We start from the raw sequence: 20,272 nt of genomic DNA, 5'->3' as shown, positions 1-20,272 counted from the left end.
TGTCTTTCTCTGTCTGACTTACTTCACTTAGTATGATAATCTCTAGGTCCCTCCATGTTGCTGCAAATGGCATCATTTCATTCTTTTCACAGGGAAACTTCTTGACGAAGTTGTGTATTGCTGTGGTCTCTGTGCCCTCACCCCAGCCTGCTCATGCCTCAATCCACTCCCATCAAACCTCCGTCCTTAGCTCTCCACCAAAACCTCTCTAGTCAAGGTCAATGATGATCTCCATGTTGCCAAACCCCAGAGCCATTATTTCCTCCTCACTTTACCTGGCCTTTCAGTCTAGTATGTGATCCAGTTAACTATTCCTACTTCTTAAGACACCCTCTTCTTTTGGCTTCTGGGATACTGAAATCCTGGTTCTTTTTCCTACGTGTTGCTGTTCCCACCAGCCTCTTTGCCGGCTCCTCCTCTCTCTGACTTCTACCAGCGCTGCCATGGCCCAGGGCTCTATCTTAGGGCTCTACTGTTTGTCTGTGCTCTTACCTCCTAGGTATAGTTCATCCAACCTCAGGGATTTAAGTACAGTTTACCTACTGTCAATCCCCAAATTAATATCTCCAGCCTTGACCCTACGAGGTAGGGTCAGTTATCATGGTCCTTTCACAGGAAAGCAGACACGGGCTAGCAGACATGAAGGGGTTTCCCCAAGGTTACACAGCTAGAAGCAGCAGAGCCAGGATTTGAACCCTGGTCTGTCTGACTCCAGGCCTGTGCTGTGAGTGGCCAGGCTGCCCCACCGCCCTCTCCTTCCATCCCAGCTCCTGACCCCACCTGATCCCCAGGGTTTTCTGCACGTGCTGCTCATTCTGGCCTCATGCCTTTGTCCCCCTCGTCCATCCACATGTCCTAGAATAACCCTCCCCCACCCCACCTCCCTCTGCATCCTCTTCCATCCCAGGGCTGGTTGGGAGGATTTTCCACCCCTGAGGCCCAGGTTGATCTGTCCTGGCCTCCTCTGAACGTCCCCAGGACCTGGGGTCCACCCTAAAGCAACTGAGGGCTCGTTTGTATCTATAAGGTTCACGCTTTCTGAACCCAAGATGGGGTCCTTGGCCCAAGTACAAGCGCACCTGGGTGACATTGAAATACGATATCTGTGACTGGGACCGCCTGGGAAAATGTGGGCTGTGGGCCTCCAACACTGTACACCAGCTTGTACGGGCGTCTGAGTTGTCCAGGGTGGTTTTTATTTGAGAAGTACTTCAAAACCCTTTTCTCCTGGGGCCTGGGAGGCCAAGAAAGAGTCAGCCTAGAAGTGAAGTGGAGTTTAGTTTTCACCGAGGTCACAGAGAGGCCAAGCAGTTCCCATGGGGGCCACTGAATTCAAAGGAATATTTTGAAGAAATGGGGTGACGCTATGATCATGATCATTTTAGAAGAACTGAAAGTGCCCTGAGGGAAAAGACAAGGCCCAGGCCTGTGAGGTGGTGGTGGGAAGGGCCGTGTGTGGGAAGGGCCTGTGCACTGGCTGAGAAATCAAGACCTGATGTCATGGGCCAAGGACGTGGCCCCTTTCACTTATGGTGAGTTCAGCCTCAGCCCCCGTGATGCCGGCCTGGGTTCTGCTCCCAGCCCTGCCACTTTGTCTCCCTGGGCCTCAGTATTCTCATCTCTAGAATTAAGAGGTTGAGAAAATAAATGACGGGGTTGGGCTACGTCATTTCCAGGTCCTTTTCAGCATCTTGAGTCCATCTGGGAAAATACATCCAGTACTGTCTTACTGGGGACACTCCTGACTCGAGAGAGGAAGAGCCCAGCTAACCTGGTCACTCTTATGCAGGCCTCCCGATAAAAGTTTTTTCACATAAAGCAGAGGATGCGCAGGGGCCAGGAGAGCAGGGCTGTAGGTCGTTGAATCTTGTATGTTATGAAGGAAATGGTTCTGCATTGTATCTCCAGGCAAACCCACAGTTCACGCCCCCTGCCCAATTTGAAATGTTCATCAAAGCCCATGCTTCAGGAGCGGGTAAATCTTGCCCTACGTGGATCAGAGGGAGCCAGGGCTGGCCCTTCTCCACCAGGTGGGGCTGTCTCCTTTCTCAGCTCTGGATCCGAGTGTCCCCACCCCCCCCAAAAGACAGACTTCTTATCTGGAGGCTGCCAAGCAAAGCAAGCTCTGGGAAGGTGCCACGTCCCACCAAGGTTTGCCCGCCTGGAGGAGAACATATCCAGAGTCAGGAGGAACCCCAATGGCTGATCTATTGCTAATTCTACACAGGCCACTGCCCCTGCACACCTGGCCATGCAGGCACATACCTACTCCTAAGCCACCTGCATTTTTTAAAAAATTATTTTTTTAATTGAAGTATAGTTAATTTACACTGTTGTTAGTTCCAGGTGTACGTACGGCAGAGTGGCCACCTGCATTTTGGAAAGTGAAATATGAAATCAGGAGCTTTTAAATCAGAGTCTTCACTCGATTGCTAGAGACAAAACATAAAGGAAGCAGGATGACTTGGGTGGGGCCCATGTCTTGTGCTTGAGTGCTTTGGAGGGGCTGAGTTCCTCTAATCCATCAGGGACAACGGCCTCAGTGTGTTCCCCCCCCACCCCCAGCTTGCTGCACTTGGAAGCAAGAGGAGCTTGGAGCTGCCCTGCACCCCCAAGGGCTGGAGGACACAATCACAGCCTTCAGGTGGTTGTTCAATGGCCTCGCCTAAGGACACCTCATAGACCCACAGCCCACTTAAATTATTGGGGGGTCAGGATAGCACCCACCCGGGTCTGAGTCCTGAGCTTGCCAATGCTTTGAGGCAACTCTGCTCCTGAAAGACGAGCTAAAATATGTCATTCATGGAAGAGCTTCAGAAAAAAAACATGATGTTTTCAGGAAGTCCAAGATGGCGGGCAGAGCCCAGAAAATCCAATCTGAAGATCCAGGCAGTTGGGAAGAGAAGAGTATGCACAGAACCAGAGGGAGGTCTACAGGTTAAAGTAATAACAACAGGAATGGTCTACTTGGAAACGAAAACAGAGCCCTGCCATGAACTATACCTCCCAGCAGGCACGGTCGGTGTGATAGGAGAAAGCACAGCCAACACTATGCTTACATTTCTTTCTTCTGTTAGCAGGGTGTGACTTGCCTAAGCCACTTAACATGACCCTCAGTTTTATCTGTGAAATGGGTGCTCACGGATTGCTCAGCCCGAGGATCGAGTGAGCTAACAAGGTAAGTGTGAAACCACACCATGTGGACTGAACTCTTAGGGGAACTAAGTGTATGACTCGGGAACGCTAATTCTAGGACTGACCATTTTGAGCAGAGGCCACTGCTGCATCCCTCCCCCCATCCCACCATGGAGATGGCGCCTCTTTCCAAGCAGGCCATGACTTGGAAAAGTAAAATTTGAATTAGGGAACCCATCACGCCCATGTCCAGTTGGGGCTATTGCCGAGCTCCGTCTCCGTCTGAGGTTATCTTGGCCCTTCCCATGCACATTCTAGCTGGGAGGGCCCGCGTGAGCCCTGCCACCTCCAAACTGAGGTCCCCTCTGAGCCCCAGAGCCCAGGCTGCTCCTTTCCGCTGAGAGCCTTCATCCCAAAGTGCGGCGTGTGAATACACGTAGGCAGCACACTTTTCAGACTGCTTCCTATAATTTTCTGAAGACAGGAACCCTGACTTCTTTTCTCGGGTCCCTCACAGAACATAGAAAAAGGGGCCCGCAGAAATATGGACTATGCAGCGTGGCTTCCTGGTCTTAGTTGCCGAGTTTTAACATTAGCTTTTTCTTCCTTCATCCAGATTCCTATCAGCTGGCCTCAGTCGTCTCACAAAGATCAGTGCCCATGTTCGTTTTCTGTAAACTGTTTAATAAATACCTCACTTTACATCAGTGTAGCCCGTGATAAACCCACAGGAAACAAGAGCCACCAGCAGTGGTAGGATCAGAATACTTTAATAAGATAGCAGTGTCAAAATACATTTCCTTATAAAGTTAAGCTCCCGTATAGTAATAATGTTGTCAGTAGGAATTTGACATTTATAATAATGTTCACGAAATCATTATGTTGATAGATAAAGTTAATATGAAGTTTGGAATATTTTTCAGAGTGTTTTAGTAAAACTGCAAGGGTAAAATGCCCTTCATGCTGAGGCAAACACACAGAGAAAATCAAACAAACACCAGCGCTTACATGTCAGTAACCCTTCAAGTTCTGCCGCCTGCCGTACGTGAGGCAGGGCTGTGGTGCTAAAGTATCATTTTTGGCAACACAGTGACTAGGTAATTTTTCTTTTGAAATTTAAATTTTGTTTTGGGCAGTAAGTCCATCCAGCCTTACCAAATTCTTGGCTTGCAGTGTTTTGCTTTGTGTGTTTCTAGAAACTTCTTCATTGTACCCATGACGGAACAGTTTCACGTGATTGCTATTTCGAACACAAATGGCATCGTCCCTCTTACCTGGTGAGTTACAAGACGCTCTGAGAACACGGTTTTCAGTGCTTCCTGCCTATACACGTCACTTCTGGGGACAGACAGACCTCAAGCAGGGCCAGGGGCTGTCCCCGGAGGTCTGCCTGCTGCACCGCGGCCGTGTAGGGCGATCTGATGGCGTGGCTGAGGAAGGGGCATGAGGAAGCGGCTGGTCAGGACCAGGAGCCCCCTTTGTGCATTCCCTCAGTCCAGCTCCATGGGCTCCAAGGTGGTGAGCTGGGAGGATGCGGACTGGGTCCCTCTACCATTTCCAAATCCTCACTTTCTTTCATGAATTCCCATCTAAACCATCTCATGGTAGTTCTGGAAATATCCAAATGTGCCCCATGAAAGACCATTAGAGTCACGTAGCTCAGTGCACTTGAAGGGCTGGCAATGAAACCTGAAGAAGAGTTTAAAGCGCTTCCCCTCCCTTAGATTTGTCCCTGCCCCCCACCCCCGACGTGCCGTCAGACCCTCTTGGCAGTAATAATAATAATACATACATACATAATACATACAGAAAATGAGGAGAAGACAGCTTGCAATGCTCCCACATAATGATTCCACTTTCTGGACTGTGTGTCACGCCTACGGCATGTCCCGAAAGCAAAAAGGCAACAGAGAGGGAGACCTTGAGCAGGGTTAGTACAGGCCCGTGGAGTTCTGTACAATTCTGCAGTGTCAGCAACACCAGGAAAAAGAAGATTAACAGCTTAAAAAAGATCTTAAAGTGATTTTGTGAGCAGGATTCTATTTCCGTTTCTAAGTTTTTAGCTATTATAAAGTACCCATATATATGATAAACACTTAACCCAGATATAAATTTTCTTTTTAAAAAACTCAGTTATGTTTTTGAATAATAATTTAAAAAACTCCACCAAATGCAGGGGAAAAACACCAGTTTAGGAAAAGCCATACTGTGCAACTTTCACAGATAACCACATACAATGGAGTTCTTTTTTTTTTTTTTTTCCCCAAAAAGTTGTATCAAAATTAGAGCAAAGAGTTGGCTTAAAAAAAAAAAAAAAAAAGACGACTGAAATTTACAATACAGTGATTAGTTTTACAAAAGAAAGGAGGAGGGCTGAGAGACAGAGGCCACAAATCAAGCTTAGAAAGCAAAATTATTTTGTTTCTCTTTGGCAACAACAACAAAATCCTTTTAGTTAAATGAAGCCAAAGCTTTCCCTAAAGGAGAACAAACAAACATACACCAAACTTGTTAGTATGAATATTGTTTGTATGTGTGTGTGTGAGAGAGGCAGAGAGACCCGTGAATAATATAAATTAGAAGTAACTGAAGTTGGGGAAAGAACAATCTTATAAAATTTAAGAACATTTCCATTGACAGAGCAAAACATAGCAGGTAAAACAATTGTATTTCAAAAATATGAATAATAAAGTGAGCATCTTCAGAAAAAGGCCACTACTTGGTGACCTGGGCAAGTTTGCCAGGTAAGTATATCTTGTAAAAAGTGTGTTGGTGTTAGAAATATCTAGTTGCAAAAAAACAGACGGAGACCGTGAAGCTGGTGGGACGGCATGGGAAGGGGTGCCTGTCAGTGGGTGGCCCTGGCTCAGGTGGCCTGGTCCAGGGCTCTGAGGAGGTCCCCTCCTTGGAGGAGCGTGGAGCTTCCTGGGACAGGAACGTTCACCTCACAGTCATATCTGGTCAATTCCGGCAGCAGGTAGGGCTCAAACGAGGGTCCGAGCAGCCGGCTTGTCATGCCTGAAAGAAGAGTTAGTGCCCTTATTTTCAAAACCCTAAATCAAACATTTGGAAAAGGGTGGCCTATTCCATAAGAGGCCAGCATGGATGAGACGTGTTCGGAGAGCAAGGGGCATTTCCAGTTTTCGTGACTCGGGGGCAGAGGTGGGGCAGCCCTCATTTCACTTTCTTCAATGTTGTGTTTCCCTAGTGACCCAGCCCATGCAGAGAGCAGGGACCCAGCAGAAAGCATGTCGTCTCCATCCCATCAGGTGAGAGGGGCTGAGACCCCGGCGGGGGGAGAGTGCACAGTGCAGACAGAGCAGGGAATGTTCAGGGGACAGGGAGGTTGGATGGAAGGAGCGCCCACGAAGGCTTCCTGGCCTGGGAGGTAGAGGCGTGAGCCAGCGCCTGGGCAAGGCTCGGGGTTGCCAACTGACCCGTGCCCACTGTGCACTGGCAGCCGGAAGAAAGGCCGAATGGAGAGAGGGAGCTCTGAACCAGCTGGTGCCTGCACGCACTTGCACACACACATTTACATGCACTCATACCACACACACGTACACAAAATGTACACACATGCATATATACATGTGTGTGCACACACACACGGGTCCTTCAAGGGCCTGACTTCCACTTTCAGGATCCCCACCCTTGGCAGCCCCTCTTTCTCTCCTGCTGAGAAGGGGAGACTCCCAGCACCCAAAACCCCACTTTCCGGGAAGAGCAGGCCCAGGTTCCTGGAGGCGGCCCCGCAAGCCCTTCCTCGGCCCCAGTAACGCGAGGTGCCCGCTCTCCCTTCCCCTGGCTTATCTGCAGCACCTCATCCCCGGCACCCCTCCCAGCCCCCCTGCCTGCCTCCCCCACTCAACCTCGCTCCCTCGTGGACGGGGCGGGTCTCACGCCTCTCTGCAGCACCACAGTAGCAACGGATACTTGCTCACCGGCCCTTTCTAATCCCCCCTTCTTTTACTCACCCTAAGAAACGACCTGAGTTTAAAAAAGAATACTATTCTCCCCCTGAAAAGGATGAGTTTCCACTCAAGGAAACTCCTGGGTGCACAGCAGCAGGGATAATAATGCTGGCTCCCACTTAATGCAAACATATCCACGAACTCTACACTTTGCATGCAAGCCTCTTGTTTAAATGTGTGGCCTGCTCCATCCTCCAGCTGGTAACGAGCAGAAGTTTTAGCCCAGGACTGCCTTGTGACTCTAAAGCCTGGACTCGGAAGCAGCAGTTTGCCCCAAACCATATTGCTGAGGAAATTACTCTTTTTTAGGGCAGGAGTCCAGCATGTTTCACCCAAACTACAAGTTATGTTCATGTTTAAACAGCAACCTTTCCGTGACAACATCTACGTTTCACAAGATGGTAACAGACTAAGGTGGCCAGTCCTCCCAGAAAGCAAGGTCCAGTAGGGTGACTCTTCCCAAACCAGCCTGGCCCCCCTCCCAGCAGCACGTCCTCAGCTCAGCTCCTGCCTGAGCTCAGAGTGATGCCCCCGGTAGGCGGTAATGTGAAGAACTGAGCAAAAGGCAGGCATAGGCTCGGGGGCTCTTAAGGTGGAAAAGCCCCGGCTGTCACCTGGTTAGTGGAGGTGTTCCTTCTCGAGCCCTGTGGACACATGGCCTTCCAGCCCCTGCTGCAGTACTTGGGGGAAAAGAGGGCTCGCCCTTCTCAAGGCAGCTGCCTTTCATGAGCAAGTTCATCCTCGTGCTGAGCTGAGACCCGCTGCCTTGTCCGTCCCCTGGCCCACACCCTCCCAAACACAGCAGGCCCTGGCACAGTGCCCCCATTCCTGAGCACACCCACCTGACACCTTGTGAGCCGCTGGTAGGCTGTAGTCCTGATACTGGGGGGTGTAACAATGCGGGGGGAACCCACTCTTGGCGGTCTCCCCGGGGCTCACGGCAGATGGCAGCTGTGGCGGTGTTAAGTGCCTCAGGGGCTGGCTCCCGCCCCTCATGGGATTTCGGATGAACTCATCTGAAAGGCCAATGTCAGACAGTGAGGGGAGAGACCAAGACGCCCCCAACGTCCCTCTTCCTTCACACAAGGAGCCCAGAGATCTGTGACGGCGTCACCCGGGCCAGAGTGGAAAGGGGGAAGGTGGGGCGGAGACACGCTCCTGTCCTAGCAAGGCTCGGAGGGGCAGGTGGGGAGGGAGTGAGGAGCCAGGGTGGGCCCTGAGCCCCCAGCGCCCCAGGAGGCCCAGGCCTGTGCTCACCACTGGGGACGTTTGCGCTCGGCAGCTTGTCCGGCAGCAGAGGGCAGCTCCCACTGCCCCTGAGACTCTTCATCCTTTTCCACATCAGCTGTGAAGCGCTGCTGCCTGGCGGGTCCCCCTGGGTGTGGAAGTGCAGAGGTTGAGGGGAGAGGCCGGAGACCCAGGTCCTCAAACTGCGTCAGGCTGGGGCGGGCAGCGCTCACTCTGACAGGCCGCCCGGGAAGGCCCTCTGAGCCCTCCGCGCCAGCCTGGATCTCTGTGCTCGGCCCCAGCCCCCACCCGGCCTCCCCAGGGGCGGCGCTCACCCCACTCATGTCTTGGAAGGCTTGCTCCTCGTACTCCAGCTGTCGCTTCAGCTTCAGCTTGTTGGAGAGGGCGACCATGGCCGGGCTCATCACGTCTGGGCCCTGAGGCCCGAAGCCCTTTGCAGACCTGCCAAGCCCAGGAGATGGGCGTGAGGGAGTCTGGAGCCCCACACACCCAGGGCCCTCCCAGAACGAACACTCATGGCTGTGGCGGCTCTGAGACCCCACGGGCAGAGTCCTGGAGGAGGGGCGGTGGGCCTGAGGCCCGGGCTCTCCTTCCTTCCTCAGTGCCCTCTACCTGGTGAGATGCTGAGGGTTCAGGGCACCTGCACCTCCCTCCACATGTGCCTGCCCGTACCCGGGCAGCCGCCTGGCCTGGCCTGGCCTGGCTTGCGGCCGCCCAGCTCCGTGACAGCAGTCTTTGGGAGGGCTGCTGCTGCCCCGTCGCCCCTGCCCTGCCCGGACTGCTCCCCACCGAGAACCAGGGAGGGGGCTCTGTAGAAGGCAAGGGCCCCGAGGAAGCCTAATCCATGGGCCCTGGGGGCTTGAGGTGAGCTCCCAGTGGGTGGAAGGGACTTGTGGCGGGGGGAGACTGGCAGCAGCTGGGGGAAGGCAGGATGGGGAGGGTGTGCTGGACCCCGGCAGCCGACGGCAGGGGGAAGGCACGGGCATCTTTTCGCTTTTCTCAACCAGGCTTCCACGGCCGAGCCAAGGAACCATCCCTCTGTGGTGTGCGTATGGGTATTGTGCGGCTCAGCTCACGAGCTCTGCATAAAACGTGGCGCTCTGAGGGGTGGTCCAGAGAGCCACTGGTGCTCAGGGCCCTGGACAAGCTCCTTCTCTCCCTGGCCGCAGGCCCCTCGTGGTGTCCTCCAGCCCTGATAAAACGTGTCCCACTCGAGGCCTCACATACCTAGGGGCGAGTCCCCTAAAGCCCAAGCTCTCAAAGTTCTGAGAAGGGCTGAGTGGAGTATCACACCCCTGTGGAGTGGGAATTGGTGATGGGGCGGGGGGGCCTTTCGGGGCACCTGTCTGTCCCCTCCCTGTACAGCACAGCCTTTGCTGAAGCAGCCAAGTGTCTCTGCCACTTACCTCTTCTTGAACATGGAGAGATGGGGTGCAGTGATGGGGGGCCCCAATGGCGAGGCCCCCAAGGACTCCACGTGCTGATCTTCACCGGGCCACTTCGTGGGCCCCAAGTGTAATGGCGGATCAGGGGGCCACTGTGTGTTGGATCTGCCCCCCATGGAGGAGAGAGGGGTGCAGGTCTGGCCACAGCACTGTGGCAGGGACACCTTGCTCCCGCCGTCAAAGAAGATGAAGGACACAGGCCGCTGCTCGGGCTCTATCTTCTTGCTTTCCAGCTGATACTTGTCCAGGAGGAAGGGGCTGTGAGAGGCCATCGGGGCCAGTGGCTGGAAGATGTTCGACATGGTACTGAAGGAGTGCTGGGGGGTGGACTGGGGTGTCTCCGGCACGAGGCTCTCCTCAGGGCAGATGGGACTGAGCTGGAAGTCCTCCCCGTCCATGGGGATGTAGGGCGCCAGGGTCTCCAGGTCCAGCTCATTGAAGTCCGTCTGAGGAGACACAGACCACAGGCCAAGCAGCTCAGCAGCTGGCGCTGCCTCAGGGATACTGTTCCATCTTAGCCCCTCGTCCTCACCACCCCACCCCTGCCAGAGGCATTCCTCCCGCACGGCCTGACAGTGCTAAGGCCTTCAGGGCCCAGGAGAAGAAAACTCAGATGTGTCCGCTGAGTGTGCAAGGTCTCCCGGCAGGCGCCGGCAGCTTCCCGTGCATTTTCTCCCTTGGTCAGCCTGTGCCACAAATCCCCAGTCATATGAGTCTCCACTCAGGCATCCTTCCACGCACCCCCTGCTGTCACCACCCCCATCCAGCCCAAAATGCTCTCCTGTCTCCCAGTCCGAACTCCGCCTTCACTCCCACACGCTGGGCAGGCACCACCTCTTCCACGAAGCCATCCCTGCCCACTCCGGTGAGCACGATGGCTCCCAGGGGGCCAAGGGCAGCTTTGTCTTCATCACCTCACGTGCCCAGGGTGTATCGGTGGACTGCTCATAGGGTAACCATGGCCCAGTGCTACCCGTGGGACCTTCATTCTGATCAACAAGGACGCAGACATGGACCCTCAGGTTCCCACTACCATGATGGGCACCGTAGGGAATTCTCACAAGCAGATGCAGAAAAACAAATGTTTCAGCCCTCACTGGGAGGATGCAACTGATTACAACCACCTGAAATGGTTAAAGAGCAGAAGCAGCCAGTGATAACCAAATACTAAGTAATAAATCTTAACAGGAGTTCAGAGAAGAACGTGCAGGATAGAAATAGGGAAAGTTTTGCAGAACAAAGATACAAACTGAGGAGGCAAGGCAGAAATCTGGATGAATAACCCAGACTAAGACAAATGGGGATGAATGATTTTCCTTTGGGTTTTGTGACCCACATGCCCATCCACCCACACCCTAGCCTGTTTGTTTACACAGGTTTTACAAGACGTTTGGCCTTATGTAATATGTTTCTGAAAAGTTACGTGTAAACAAAAATTTGTCAGATGTCATTTTAAAATGCATTTAAAATAAGTTATTTCAAAGAATCCTAAAATGGAAATGTTTGTAAAGGGAATAATTGTTCCCTATGCTTATAAAAGTCGTATACATCTGGGTATGCTTTTTAAATGCAGGGCTCCTTAAAGAAAGGTTCAGTTGTAGTTTTCGTTTTCATGAGCATTAATATCCAAGTTAGTAGGACATAAATATATCGAGAGTTAAAAGTAGAAGAGCTGGATTTGACATGGGTAAAGCAGAGGGCAGAAGTGGGAGAAGCAGACGACCACAGGCTCTGTTTCCCTGCACCCTCACTCAGTTAAGGGACTGTGGCCTTGGCCAAGCATTCCCACTAGTCTTTGCAACAAAGGGCTGAGGCTGCAAGAAGAGACTTCAGCCTTCATGGTAGGCCTGGCCCGCCACTCCAATCTTCCCCACGGCCACCTACCTGGGTGCTGCACGGGTCTTTCGCCTCTGTATCCATGGCAAAGAGCTTTTCGATTGCTTCAATCTTCAGATCATCATCCAGAGATGTGTAATAGTCTCCAGGGCTGCTGGGCTGAGGGCCAGGAAGGAAGGCAACCAGGTCAAGGCTGCGGCACTGGTTTCCCCAGAAGTCCAAGGTGGAAGGAGAAATACATTTCTGGACCCACAGATTCAACTCTATTCCACGGAATAAGAATTTGTAAAGAAGCCACTCCCTACGAGCTGTGTGAACCTCTCTGAGTTCAGTCTCCTCGTCATAAAATGAGGCTGTCTTGACCAGCAAACAGGAGAGAGGCATGGCTGGCCGGGCTCTGCAAACTGTGTGGCTCTGTGCCCCCAGCAGGATGGTTACTGCCCCGCATGGGGACTGAGCTCGGGGCTCACAGCCGTGTGCCACTCGGCCCCTGTCTTCAAGGACCTTATCCCATAGATGGGGGTGGGGTGGGTACTGACAGCAAGCACACAGCTCTAATGCGTGGCAAGTTAAGTGTCACAGCCCCCCTAGGGGGCTCCAGTGTAACCTGAGTAGGAGGAGGGCAGGACTTGGGTCTGGCCTGTCCACTCAGCCATCCGGCAGCAGCCAGAGGAGGAGCCCACCCTCTCCATGGCCTCAACCCCAGGGGGCGCTCACCGTGGAGCAGCTGCTGCTTCTGCTGCTGCTCGCGGCACTGGGGGTGGTGCTCCCCGGGGCGGCTGCCTGGGGCACGGTGAAGGCGGGCAGGCTCCCGGCCTCAGTGTGGGCGCCGTGGCTCCTCGGCTCTCCGGCCCACTGCTGGCCTGGGGGCAGGATGGCCTTGCCATAGGCTGAGGACTCCTCAAAGTTCTGGCTCCCTGTGGAGACAAGGGCCTGGCTTGGTTAGCACCCGCAACTGCTGGGCTCACCCCAGGGCAGAGGAAGCAACAAGGACGCACAAGTGATCCGAAAAGGGCCTGTGGCGTGCCTGGGGCTAGGCCCCCCGTGTGCTGAGGCTTCGCTGGGACAAAGGGGCCTTCAACTGGGGCTGTGGTTCAATGTACAGACTCCCTTCAATGGGAACACCCTCCTGGAGCCTTTAATTTTCAGAGACTAAATGTATGAGGAGCCAATCTTCCCTGAAGGGCAATCCAGAACGTAGAGGAGGAGGTTAGGAAAACTGGGCAGTTTGCCTCATGACTGCCACAGAACTGGGAAGCTGCGTGACTCCTTGTCCCAGGGCTGCTCTCTGTGATTCTCTGGGATCACTGTTCCCCTGTGGCCTCTCACGAACACATCTAACGGGGCTGAGCCAGTCCAGAGCAAGCACAGGGAGGTGGAGCTGTTCCTTGAGCGGCCACAGCAAGGCTGGGGGGTGACCGTGGGTTGCAACATGGGGAAGAAGGGGCTTCCCGCGTTCAGAGCACGGGGCAAGAGCTGAAAAACTCCGCTGGGGCCACCAGGACTCGCATCCCCGTGGGACAGGCAAATGTTTAAAGAGTGCATTCGAGGGCTTACTCCTGGGCCTGAATCTTTTCTCCATCCACGTTTCTGGAAGGATTTCTCCCAACATGATTTCAACCTAGCAGGCCTCTGCCTAAACAAGCAATCGGTCCTTCAAGGCGCAGATGGAGATCTGCCCACCCTGTGGAAAGATGCCCATGGCCTCGGAGCAGATCCTTTGCTGCCCCACTCTCTCGTCTCAGGCTCCCCCTCCCCACGGTGGAGGATCGACCAGAACACCCCACCCCCGCCCCCGCTCAGCGCTTTACGAGGTCAGAAATAGAACGGTCTTATGCTGCGGTGAGTGCACGTGCCCAGCATGGGGTCTGGCCACCAACGGATGATCAGCAAGACTCGGGGAAGGCACATGGCAGCTCTGCTTAAGGAAAAAGCTGTGGCCAGGGAGGCCTCTCCCCACCCCAAGAGGGTTCGACAGGCCCTGGCTCAGCTAAGAAGCACCCACCGAAATCCAGGGAAATGATGGCATCTCCTGCCGTGGGTGCGAGTTGGGCCAGCTCCTCGGGCTCCTCCTTCAGCTTGGTGAACAGGAAGTTGCTCTTCTCAGACACAGCCACTTTGCCACTGTTGTCAAAGATGCTGTTCATGGTCATCAGGTGCGGCTTGAACGGGGACTCCGTCTGGTCCATGGAGAACACCACGTCGTTCTTCTCAATCTCACTGGTGGGACAAGAGCGAGCTTCAGACCGTCCACATTTTCCAGCAAAACCCTTTTACTCTCCAGACACATGGAAGTCCTGATAGCTAAGCCTCTCAGACAAAAACATGGGTATGGACGGTGTGTTGGCATTCCGTAAAGAACCGTGCAATGGAAGTTTGGAGTCGTGGAGCTAGTGACGCGGGGAGCACCTGCTGAGTATGTATCTGTCTTGGATGCTGTGTTAATATCGTACGTGGGCTGCGTGGTATGCATGAGACTTGAAGGCTTTTGCTTTTGTTTCACCCCAGCAATGACTTTCTCTAGCTTTCTTCCCAGGTGCTACCGAGCAAAGGTGTTACATCTTCTCCCAAAAAGTAACCGTGGTTCTCTTCCCTTGGTTCCCATTCAGAAAGCACTTAAGTGACGGCTGTGTTCTAGCTGCCTCCCCACGTGGGTCAGAGGCATGACAGATGACAGACAAAGGGGGAAGGGGCAGAAAAAGCCTGTAAAGGGGAAATCCCAGTGGTCCACTGTTCCCAGGACGCCCACTGCAAAAGAGCTCGCCCATGTGGTGCCGGGTTCTGAAAGGCTGTGTCCTCAGTCTCAGGAGCACCCTGCACCCCAGCCTGTGGCCCCCTGGCCCTCACACACTCACCTCAGGACGTAGTTCACACACATGATGCACTGGGGCTGCAGGTTGCGAGGGTTGTAGATGACCGTCCCCTGCGTCTCCAGCCACACGTAGCCCCCGTGCTTCGCAAGCATCCGGTACTGGCCACTCACCACCTGACCCTTGGTGCACACTAGGGGAGGAGAAATGGAGCCTGAGGTCAGGAGGCGGGGGAGGGAGACCCCATGGGGAGGGCAGCGTGCAGGGGAAAGATGGGGGAGAATGAGCTGGACGGGAGCTTAGAGCATCTCGCCCAACTCTTCATGCTAAACATGAGGAAAGTAACCAGAGAGGTTAACTGACTTCCCTAGGCTGGCTGTGAGGGAGTGGCCGTCGCCAAGCCCTTGACAAGTTGGCTCACCCCTGGCTCAGCTGGGAGCAGAAACCAGGAGCAGCACCTGCCCTTCCTTTCCCCCCAAGGTCAATGAGAGGAAGCCTCTCCATGGGGGTGCCCTCTGGATCCAAACGGGCACGCAGCGAACAGGCGAGCCTCCTCTGCCTCACACTACAGGCGGCAGGGTACTTCCAAGCAGCGTGGAGAACGCCTGTCCTCGGGCAGCCGCTGGTAGCAGACCCACCATCAGTACTCTGCTTGTGAATAAAAGCAGTTTAAAGAAACCCCCAGATAATCCTCGATTGTTCCAGGTCATCCGTCAGACCTGCCGCCTTTCGGGCCACAGCAAGTTTGTGACCCACAGCAAAGGCAGCAGCAAGCCCCCCGCCAGCCTCTACACACAGCCTCGTCAAAGCCCTGGTAAGTCCTGCCAGCTGCCCAGCTAGGCTGCCTGCGTATGACTTCTTTCCTCTTCCAGAATGTTCTAAATGTTCATTTAACATTTGTTTTACTCTATGAAAACATCGGGGAAAGGGCCCTGCATCCCAGATTGTCCTCTTCCCCAGTCCAGAATGCTCTATCTGCTCCCATTAAAAAAAGAATCAAGTCCCTTTAAATGAAAGTTTACTAATGTTAGGATTTCTGATAGCTTTCTGAACTGCCCATTTACTTTCTTTCTTGGGAATTCATTCTTCTGAATCCCAGTCTCAGAAACCCCCAAATCACAGAGAAAGAAGCATGCTGGCAGGATTAGGAAATCTTGGTTTCGGTTTTCCTCATCTGCAAAATGGGGTATTGATGATAATAACAGTAATGATAATAATTATTAGTACGCAGTGTCCCATAGCTGTTTGTACTGAGGACCAAATCTGCCTGCCTGGTTTATCAGGTACAAAAATGTGGCTGAATGTCACTGACAAATGCTGTATAGGAAAAGCCCCTCTGCTCCAAAGTTACTAACATGTACAGTGCCCAGGCCCTGTCACGTCTACAGGACACGTCTGTAGATAATGTCACAAGGGGCCCTGTGGGAGAACATGCAGACTCTCTGTAAACGTCGCGAAGCTCCCCACTTTTCCGTGTAGGCTCGGGAATCACTCCCCATTCACCACACTGTGTGGTTGAGGAATGTAGCTCGGTTCGTACTAACCATGCTTGTAATCCTTCACATTTATGTTTTTCTTGGCACATTTCCCCCTGTTCAGAAATTAACAATCCCCTCCAAGCTACAGGAAGCACTGTAACCGTGCTACACATAACTTACATGTGTATCGTGCTTTGCAGGGTTCAAAACCATCTCGTAAGATAAATTCATTTCTGCAAAGGAACTGGAACGGTGCCTGGCACATAAAGCATCCACGGGATTAGTGTCAGCATCACCTCGTTCACTGTACAGTGACACCACGAGGTATCCATTATTCCTGTTTTCCATCTGAATAAACTGAGGCTTAGACTGATTTGCTGAAAGGCCCCCTCAGTGGAAACAGTAGACAGGCTTATAGTCCAAATTAAAGGGTCCTAAGTTTTTTTGGTTTTGTTTGCATTTAAAAAAAATCAACTTTGGTGAGGTTTAATTTACCTTCACTAAAAAATGCACCCATTTTAAGCACAGATCAATGAGTTTTGCCGACTGTATAGACCCTTGTAACAGTCACCACAATCAAAGGTATAGAACTTTCCATCATCCAACCTCCCAAATATCTTATACCTCTTGACAGTCAATCCCCATTGCCACCCCTGGTCCCAGGCAGCCACTGATCTGTTTTCTGTCGCTATACATAGGAATGATCTTCTCTCCATTCACATGTAAGTGGGATCATACAAGAGCTCTTTCGTGTCTGCTTTCTTTTCACCCAGCATGTTTCCCAGAGCCCTCATGTTGTTGTAGGCATTCCCGGTTTGCTTTCCATTGCTAAGTAATATTCCACTGCATGGAGATACCATAACTAATTTATCCATTCACCTGTCAATGGATGTTTGTATTGTTTTCAGTTTTTGGTTATAATGAATAAAGGTGCTATAAACATTTGTGTACAAATCTTTGTATGGACATACAGTGCGAGTGCAGCTAGGGGTGCAATGGCTGGGTCATAGGGTAAGTACACGTTTCCTTTATAAGATACGGCCAAGTTATTTTCCAAAGTGGTCATATCGTCATTGTCTAATCTTTTTAATAAAATCCTGTGCTGTAGGGAAGACAGATACCATCTTTTTTTTAACATGAGGGAACTAAGGCCAGAGGGATTGTGACCTGCTTTACATCACACAGGACAACAGTCTGGGTTACTCGACAGCCTGTGGCCCGCAGTACAGTGCCCTCCTACTACATGCCCCCGGGCGACACTTCAATAGGAAGACTGAATTGGTGGTTGCTGCTGTCCTAAACCATCATGGACCCTTTGGCCAAAGAAATAACTGTCCTCCCTCATCTCCCTTTATCTACCCCATTGAGGCTCCCGTGCCCGAGAGACATGATTCTTGCACAATTTCAAGTGCCTGGAGTTAACTTATTCATTAACTTATTAACTTATTCTTAATGCAGACAAGATTCAGGGATCTTATTCTTTTTGATTAAACAGTGCAGTGAGCAAAGGTTTTTAACTGCATTTCTAGCGATTGCAGGCGAGGGCCTGCTCTGTCAGTAGAATATAATTACGCCAGCTTTCTAATCATCTGCTCATTAATGCCAGCCTTGGTGAGGGGCCTGCTACTTGGTAGATAGGCTTTTTATGGCCTTTAATCTTGTTTTCCTAAGAGCACATAATGTCCTCACACAACAAAGAGAAACCAACCCCCCTTCCCCCAAACCCTTACCTTCTGAGGGTAACAATGTATAAATTACTAATCCATTTGGAAATGATGGCTTTCAATTATTTAAATTTGGTTTGAGGTCTGAGCTTCCCCAGTAATTTCAACGGTAAACTTTCACAGGCTAAGACACACATACGTGCATAAATTCGGGATGCTGGTGTGTAAACCTGGATGAGCCTCAAGCCTGGGCCTCCAATTATTCCACAGTATGAGTGTGGGTCTGTGGTGCAACTTTATCTGCATAAACCCAACAAGAAAGACAGAGTCAGAGGGACAAAGAGAGAGAGAGAGAGAGAGATTGAGAAAGACAGAAAAGGAGAGAGGGAAAGAGAAACAGAAATAGATGCTTCTGTTTAGCTGGCGTTAACCCAATTTCCACCCCATGCAGATCTCCCTTTGCTGGATTCAGGCTGGCTGAGTAGAGGCCTCTGAGCTCAGAGCTGCTTTACTTGGCTCCATCAGGGGAAGAAGGGAACCTGTGATTTCCATTTGGGTTGTGAATTACCTTTAAGTGTGCCTAATGCTTAAAACCACAGATTCAATAAATCTGCACCATATTTCCCCTGGATTCAGCAGAAAACTAATACGACAATTTTTTACCCCAGCTCTTTTTTAAGGATCAAAGATTTTCTAAGAGAAGGAAAAAAAAAAAATCCTTTTCATAGGCCTAGTGAGAAGCCATCATTTTTGTTCTCTTTGACAGTAGTTTCCTCTACTTTCCCACCCCAGAAGGTAAAGTACAATACTGTCCTGCAAGAATTTCCAGAAACTTTTGCTATTGTCCTCTACTTTGACTCACCCTTGGCTGAGAAGGAAGGCTAGGCTTTTCCCCAGTTTTACATCTAAAGGAGGGAAGCCCCAGAAAGCCAGGCACTGGGAATCAGTGGGTAAGCTGGGCCAGAGCCAGGTCCCTGAGTTCCAGTACCAGGATGACTTTGGGAGCTGAAACCGCCATGGACCAGAAAAGCATGGGGAATCCCAGAGTGGAGGCTGGAGCCACATCCTACAGTTTCAAAGCTGGGGCAGGCTAGAGCTGGGCCACATCCATGGGCGCACAAAAGTACCTCCACCTCCCTCCCGCATCCCTGGGTCCCTGAATGGGGAATCTGGATTGTTTGTTTTTTTGCCGGAGAACACAATGAGAAACTTCTTTGAGATATCATTAGGGGCCCTGTTGCACTGTTGGATCAAACCCGAAAGCCATGAGGACGAAGCAAAGAAACCAATTAGAAAGAGATCTCATTCCTTAAGAGAATATTAACTGTGCTTCTATACAGCTTATGGCCTGCTGATCTGAACTTCAGCTGTCCTAACCTTGGGATAGATGGATGGATTTAGGAACAACGGACAAATAAATGCACTTCCATTTTCTTCATTGCCACTCCAAGGCCACAGCTAATCCTTGGAGTCCAAGACCAAAAGGGCCACTAGGAATCTTCTCAGACTTACCAATTTTAAATCCTTCTGTAATCCTCTCAGCACCCCGATCTGCACTGGGGGCACTTATTTTGAAGCGTTCTTTCCCAAATATGTTTTTTTTGCCCTTGGGTGTATCATTCATTTAGTGCCTGTACTGTACCAAACACTATGCTAGATACTGAGGCAGAAGGTATGAACCACCATGCTCCCACGGAGCCCACAGCCCTCCTTCTCCCGCAGAAATGAGATCCCTTAGGGCAGGGATCAATCCTATCAATTTCTGTTTCCCCCAGTAGGCCAGGTATAGGGTTATAGACCCATAGTCCTTGCATGTTGATGGGCTGTACGGATTCAAGAAAATTGTCTTCGATCACCTGCAAATGGGAAGCCTTAATCGGGAACATAGTCAACTGAAATGCACTAGAACTGCCCTGTCCAATATGGCAGCCACTAGCCAAGTGTGGCTACTTAAATTTAATTAAAACTAAATTTTAGGGCTTCCCTGGTGGTGCAGTGGTTAAGAATCTGCCTGCCAGTGTAAGGGACATGGGTTCGAGCCCTGGTCCGGGAAGATCCCACATGCCGTGGAGCAACTAAGCCCGTGTGCCACAACTACTGAGCTCTGCGCTCTAGAGCCCGTGAGCCACAACTACTGAGCCCACGTGCCACAACTACTGAAGCCCACGCGTCTAGAGCCCACGCTCTGCAACAAGAGAAACCACTGCAATGAGAAGCCCACGCACCGCAACGAAGAGTAGCCCCTCCTCACTGCAACTAGAGAAAGCCTGCGCACAGCAACAAAGACCCAAAACAGCCAAAGATAAATAAATAAAATAAATTTATAAAAAAAAACCTAAGTTTTAAAAATTCAGTTCCTCAGTTGCACCAGACATATTTAATATACAGCATAGGTCACCTATGGACTACGCAGATGAAGAACATTTCCATTGTAGAAAGTTCTATTGGACAGCCCTGTTCTAGAATCCTTTCATAATTCAGGTTTTCTTTTCAAGCTGCAAGGCACAATTTCCACACGCCATTACTGGGTTGCCTGGACAGCCTTCCCCAACTGAGTTCTCTTGATTCAGCAAGCAAGCTCTTGGAAAACCAGGGCCCACCTCAACACGTCTATTAGGTTGGTATCGTGCAACCTCTACCTCTGTTTAGACCAATGCTCCCCCATCCTTCAAGGTCCAACTCAAG

General features: G+C 51.5%; 1 protein-coding gene across 1 annotated transcript in view; it reads right to left on the bottom strand.

Moving 5' to 3' along the window:
• Positions 1-3,889: 3,889 nt before the first annotated feature.
• EPAS1 (endothelial PAS domain protein 1) overlaps positions 3,890-20,272 on the bottom strand; it is an 89,056-nt gene continuing 72,673 nt past the window's right edge. The window contains exons 8-16 of the mRNA XM_068564792.1: positions 14,491-14,638; positions 13,641-13,855; positions 12,353-12,552; positions 11,684-11,794; positions 9,761-10,245; positions 8,669-8,795; positions 8,364-8,481; positions 7,949-8,122; positions 3,890-6,153 (exon numbers count right to left, since the gene is read on the bottom strand). Coding sequence (XP_068420893.1) covers positions 6,002-6,153; positions 7,949-8,122; positions 8,364-8,481; positions 8,669-8,795; positions 9,761-10,245; positions 11,684-11,794; positions 12,353-12,552; positions 13,641-13,855; positions 14,491-14,638 — 1,730 coding nt within the window. The 3' untranslated portion in view covers positions 3,890-6,001. The remainder of the gene's footprint in view (positions 6,154-7,948; positions 8,123-8,363; positions 8,482-8,668; positions 8,796-9,760; positions 10,246-11,683; positions 11,795-12,352; positions 12,553-13,640; positions 13,856-14,490; positions 14,639-20,272) is intronic.

Source organism: Eschrichtius robustus, chromosome 15 (genome assembly GCF_028021215.1).
Source record: "Eschrichtius robustus isolate mEscRob2 chromosome 15, mEscRob2.pri, whole genome shotgun sequence".
NCBI classification, from domain to species: Eukaryota; Metazoa; Chordata; class Mammalia; order Artiodactyla; family Eschrichtiidae; genus Eschrichtius; species Eschrichtius robustus.
This window is presented reverse-complemented; position numbering and strand designations above follow the sequence as displayed.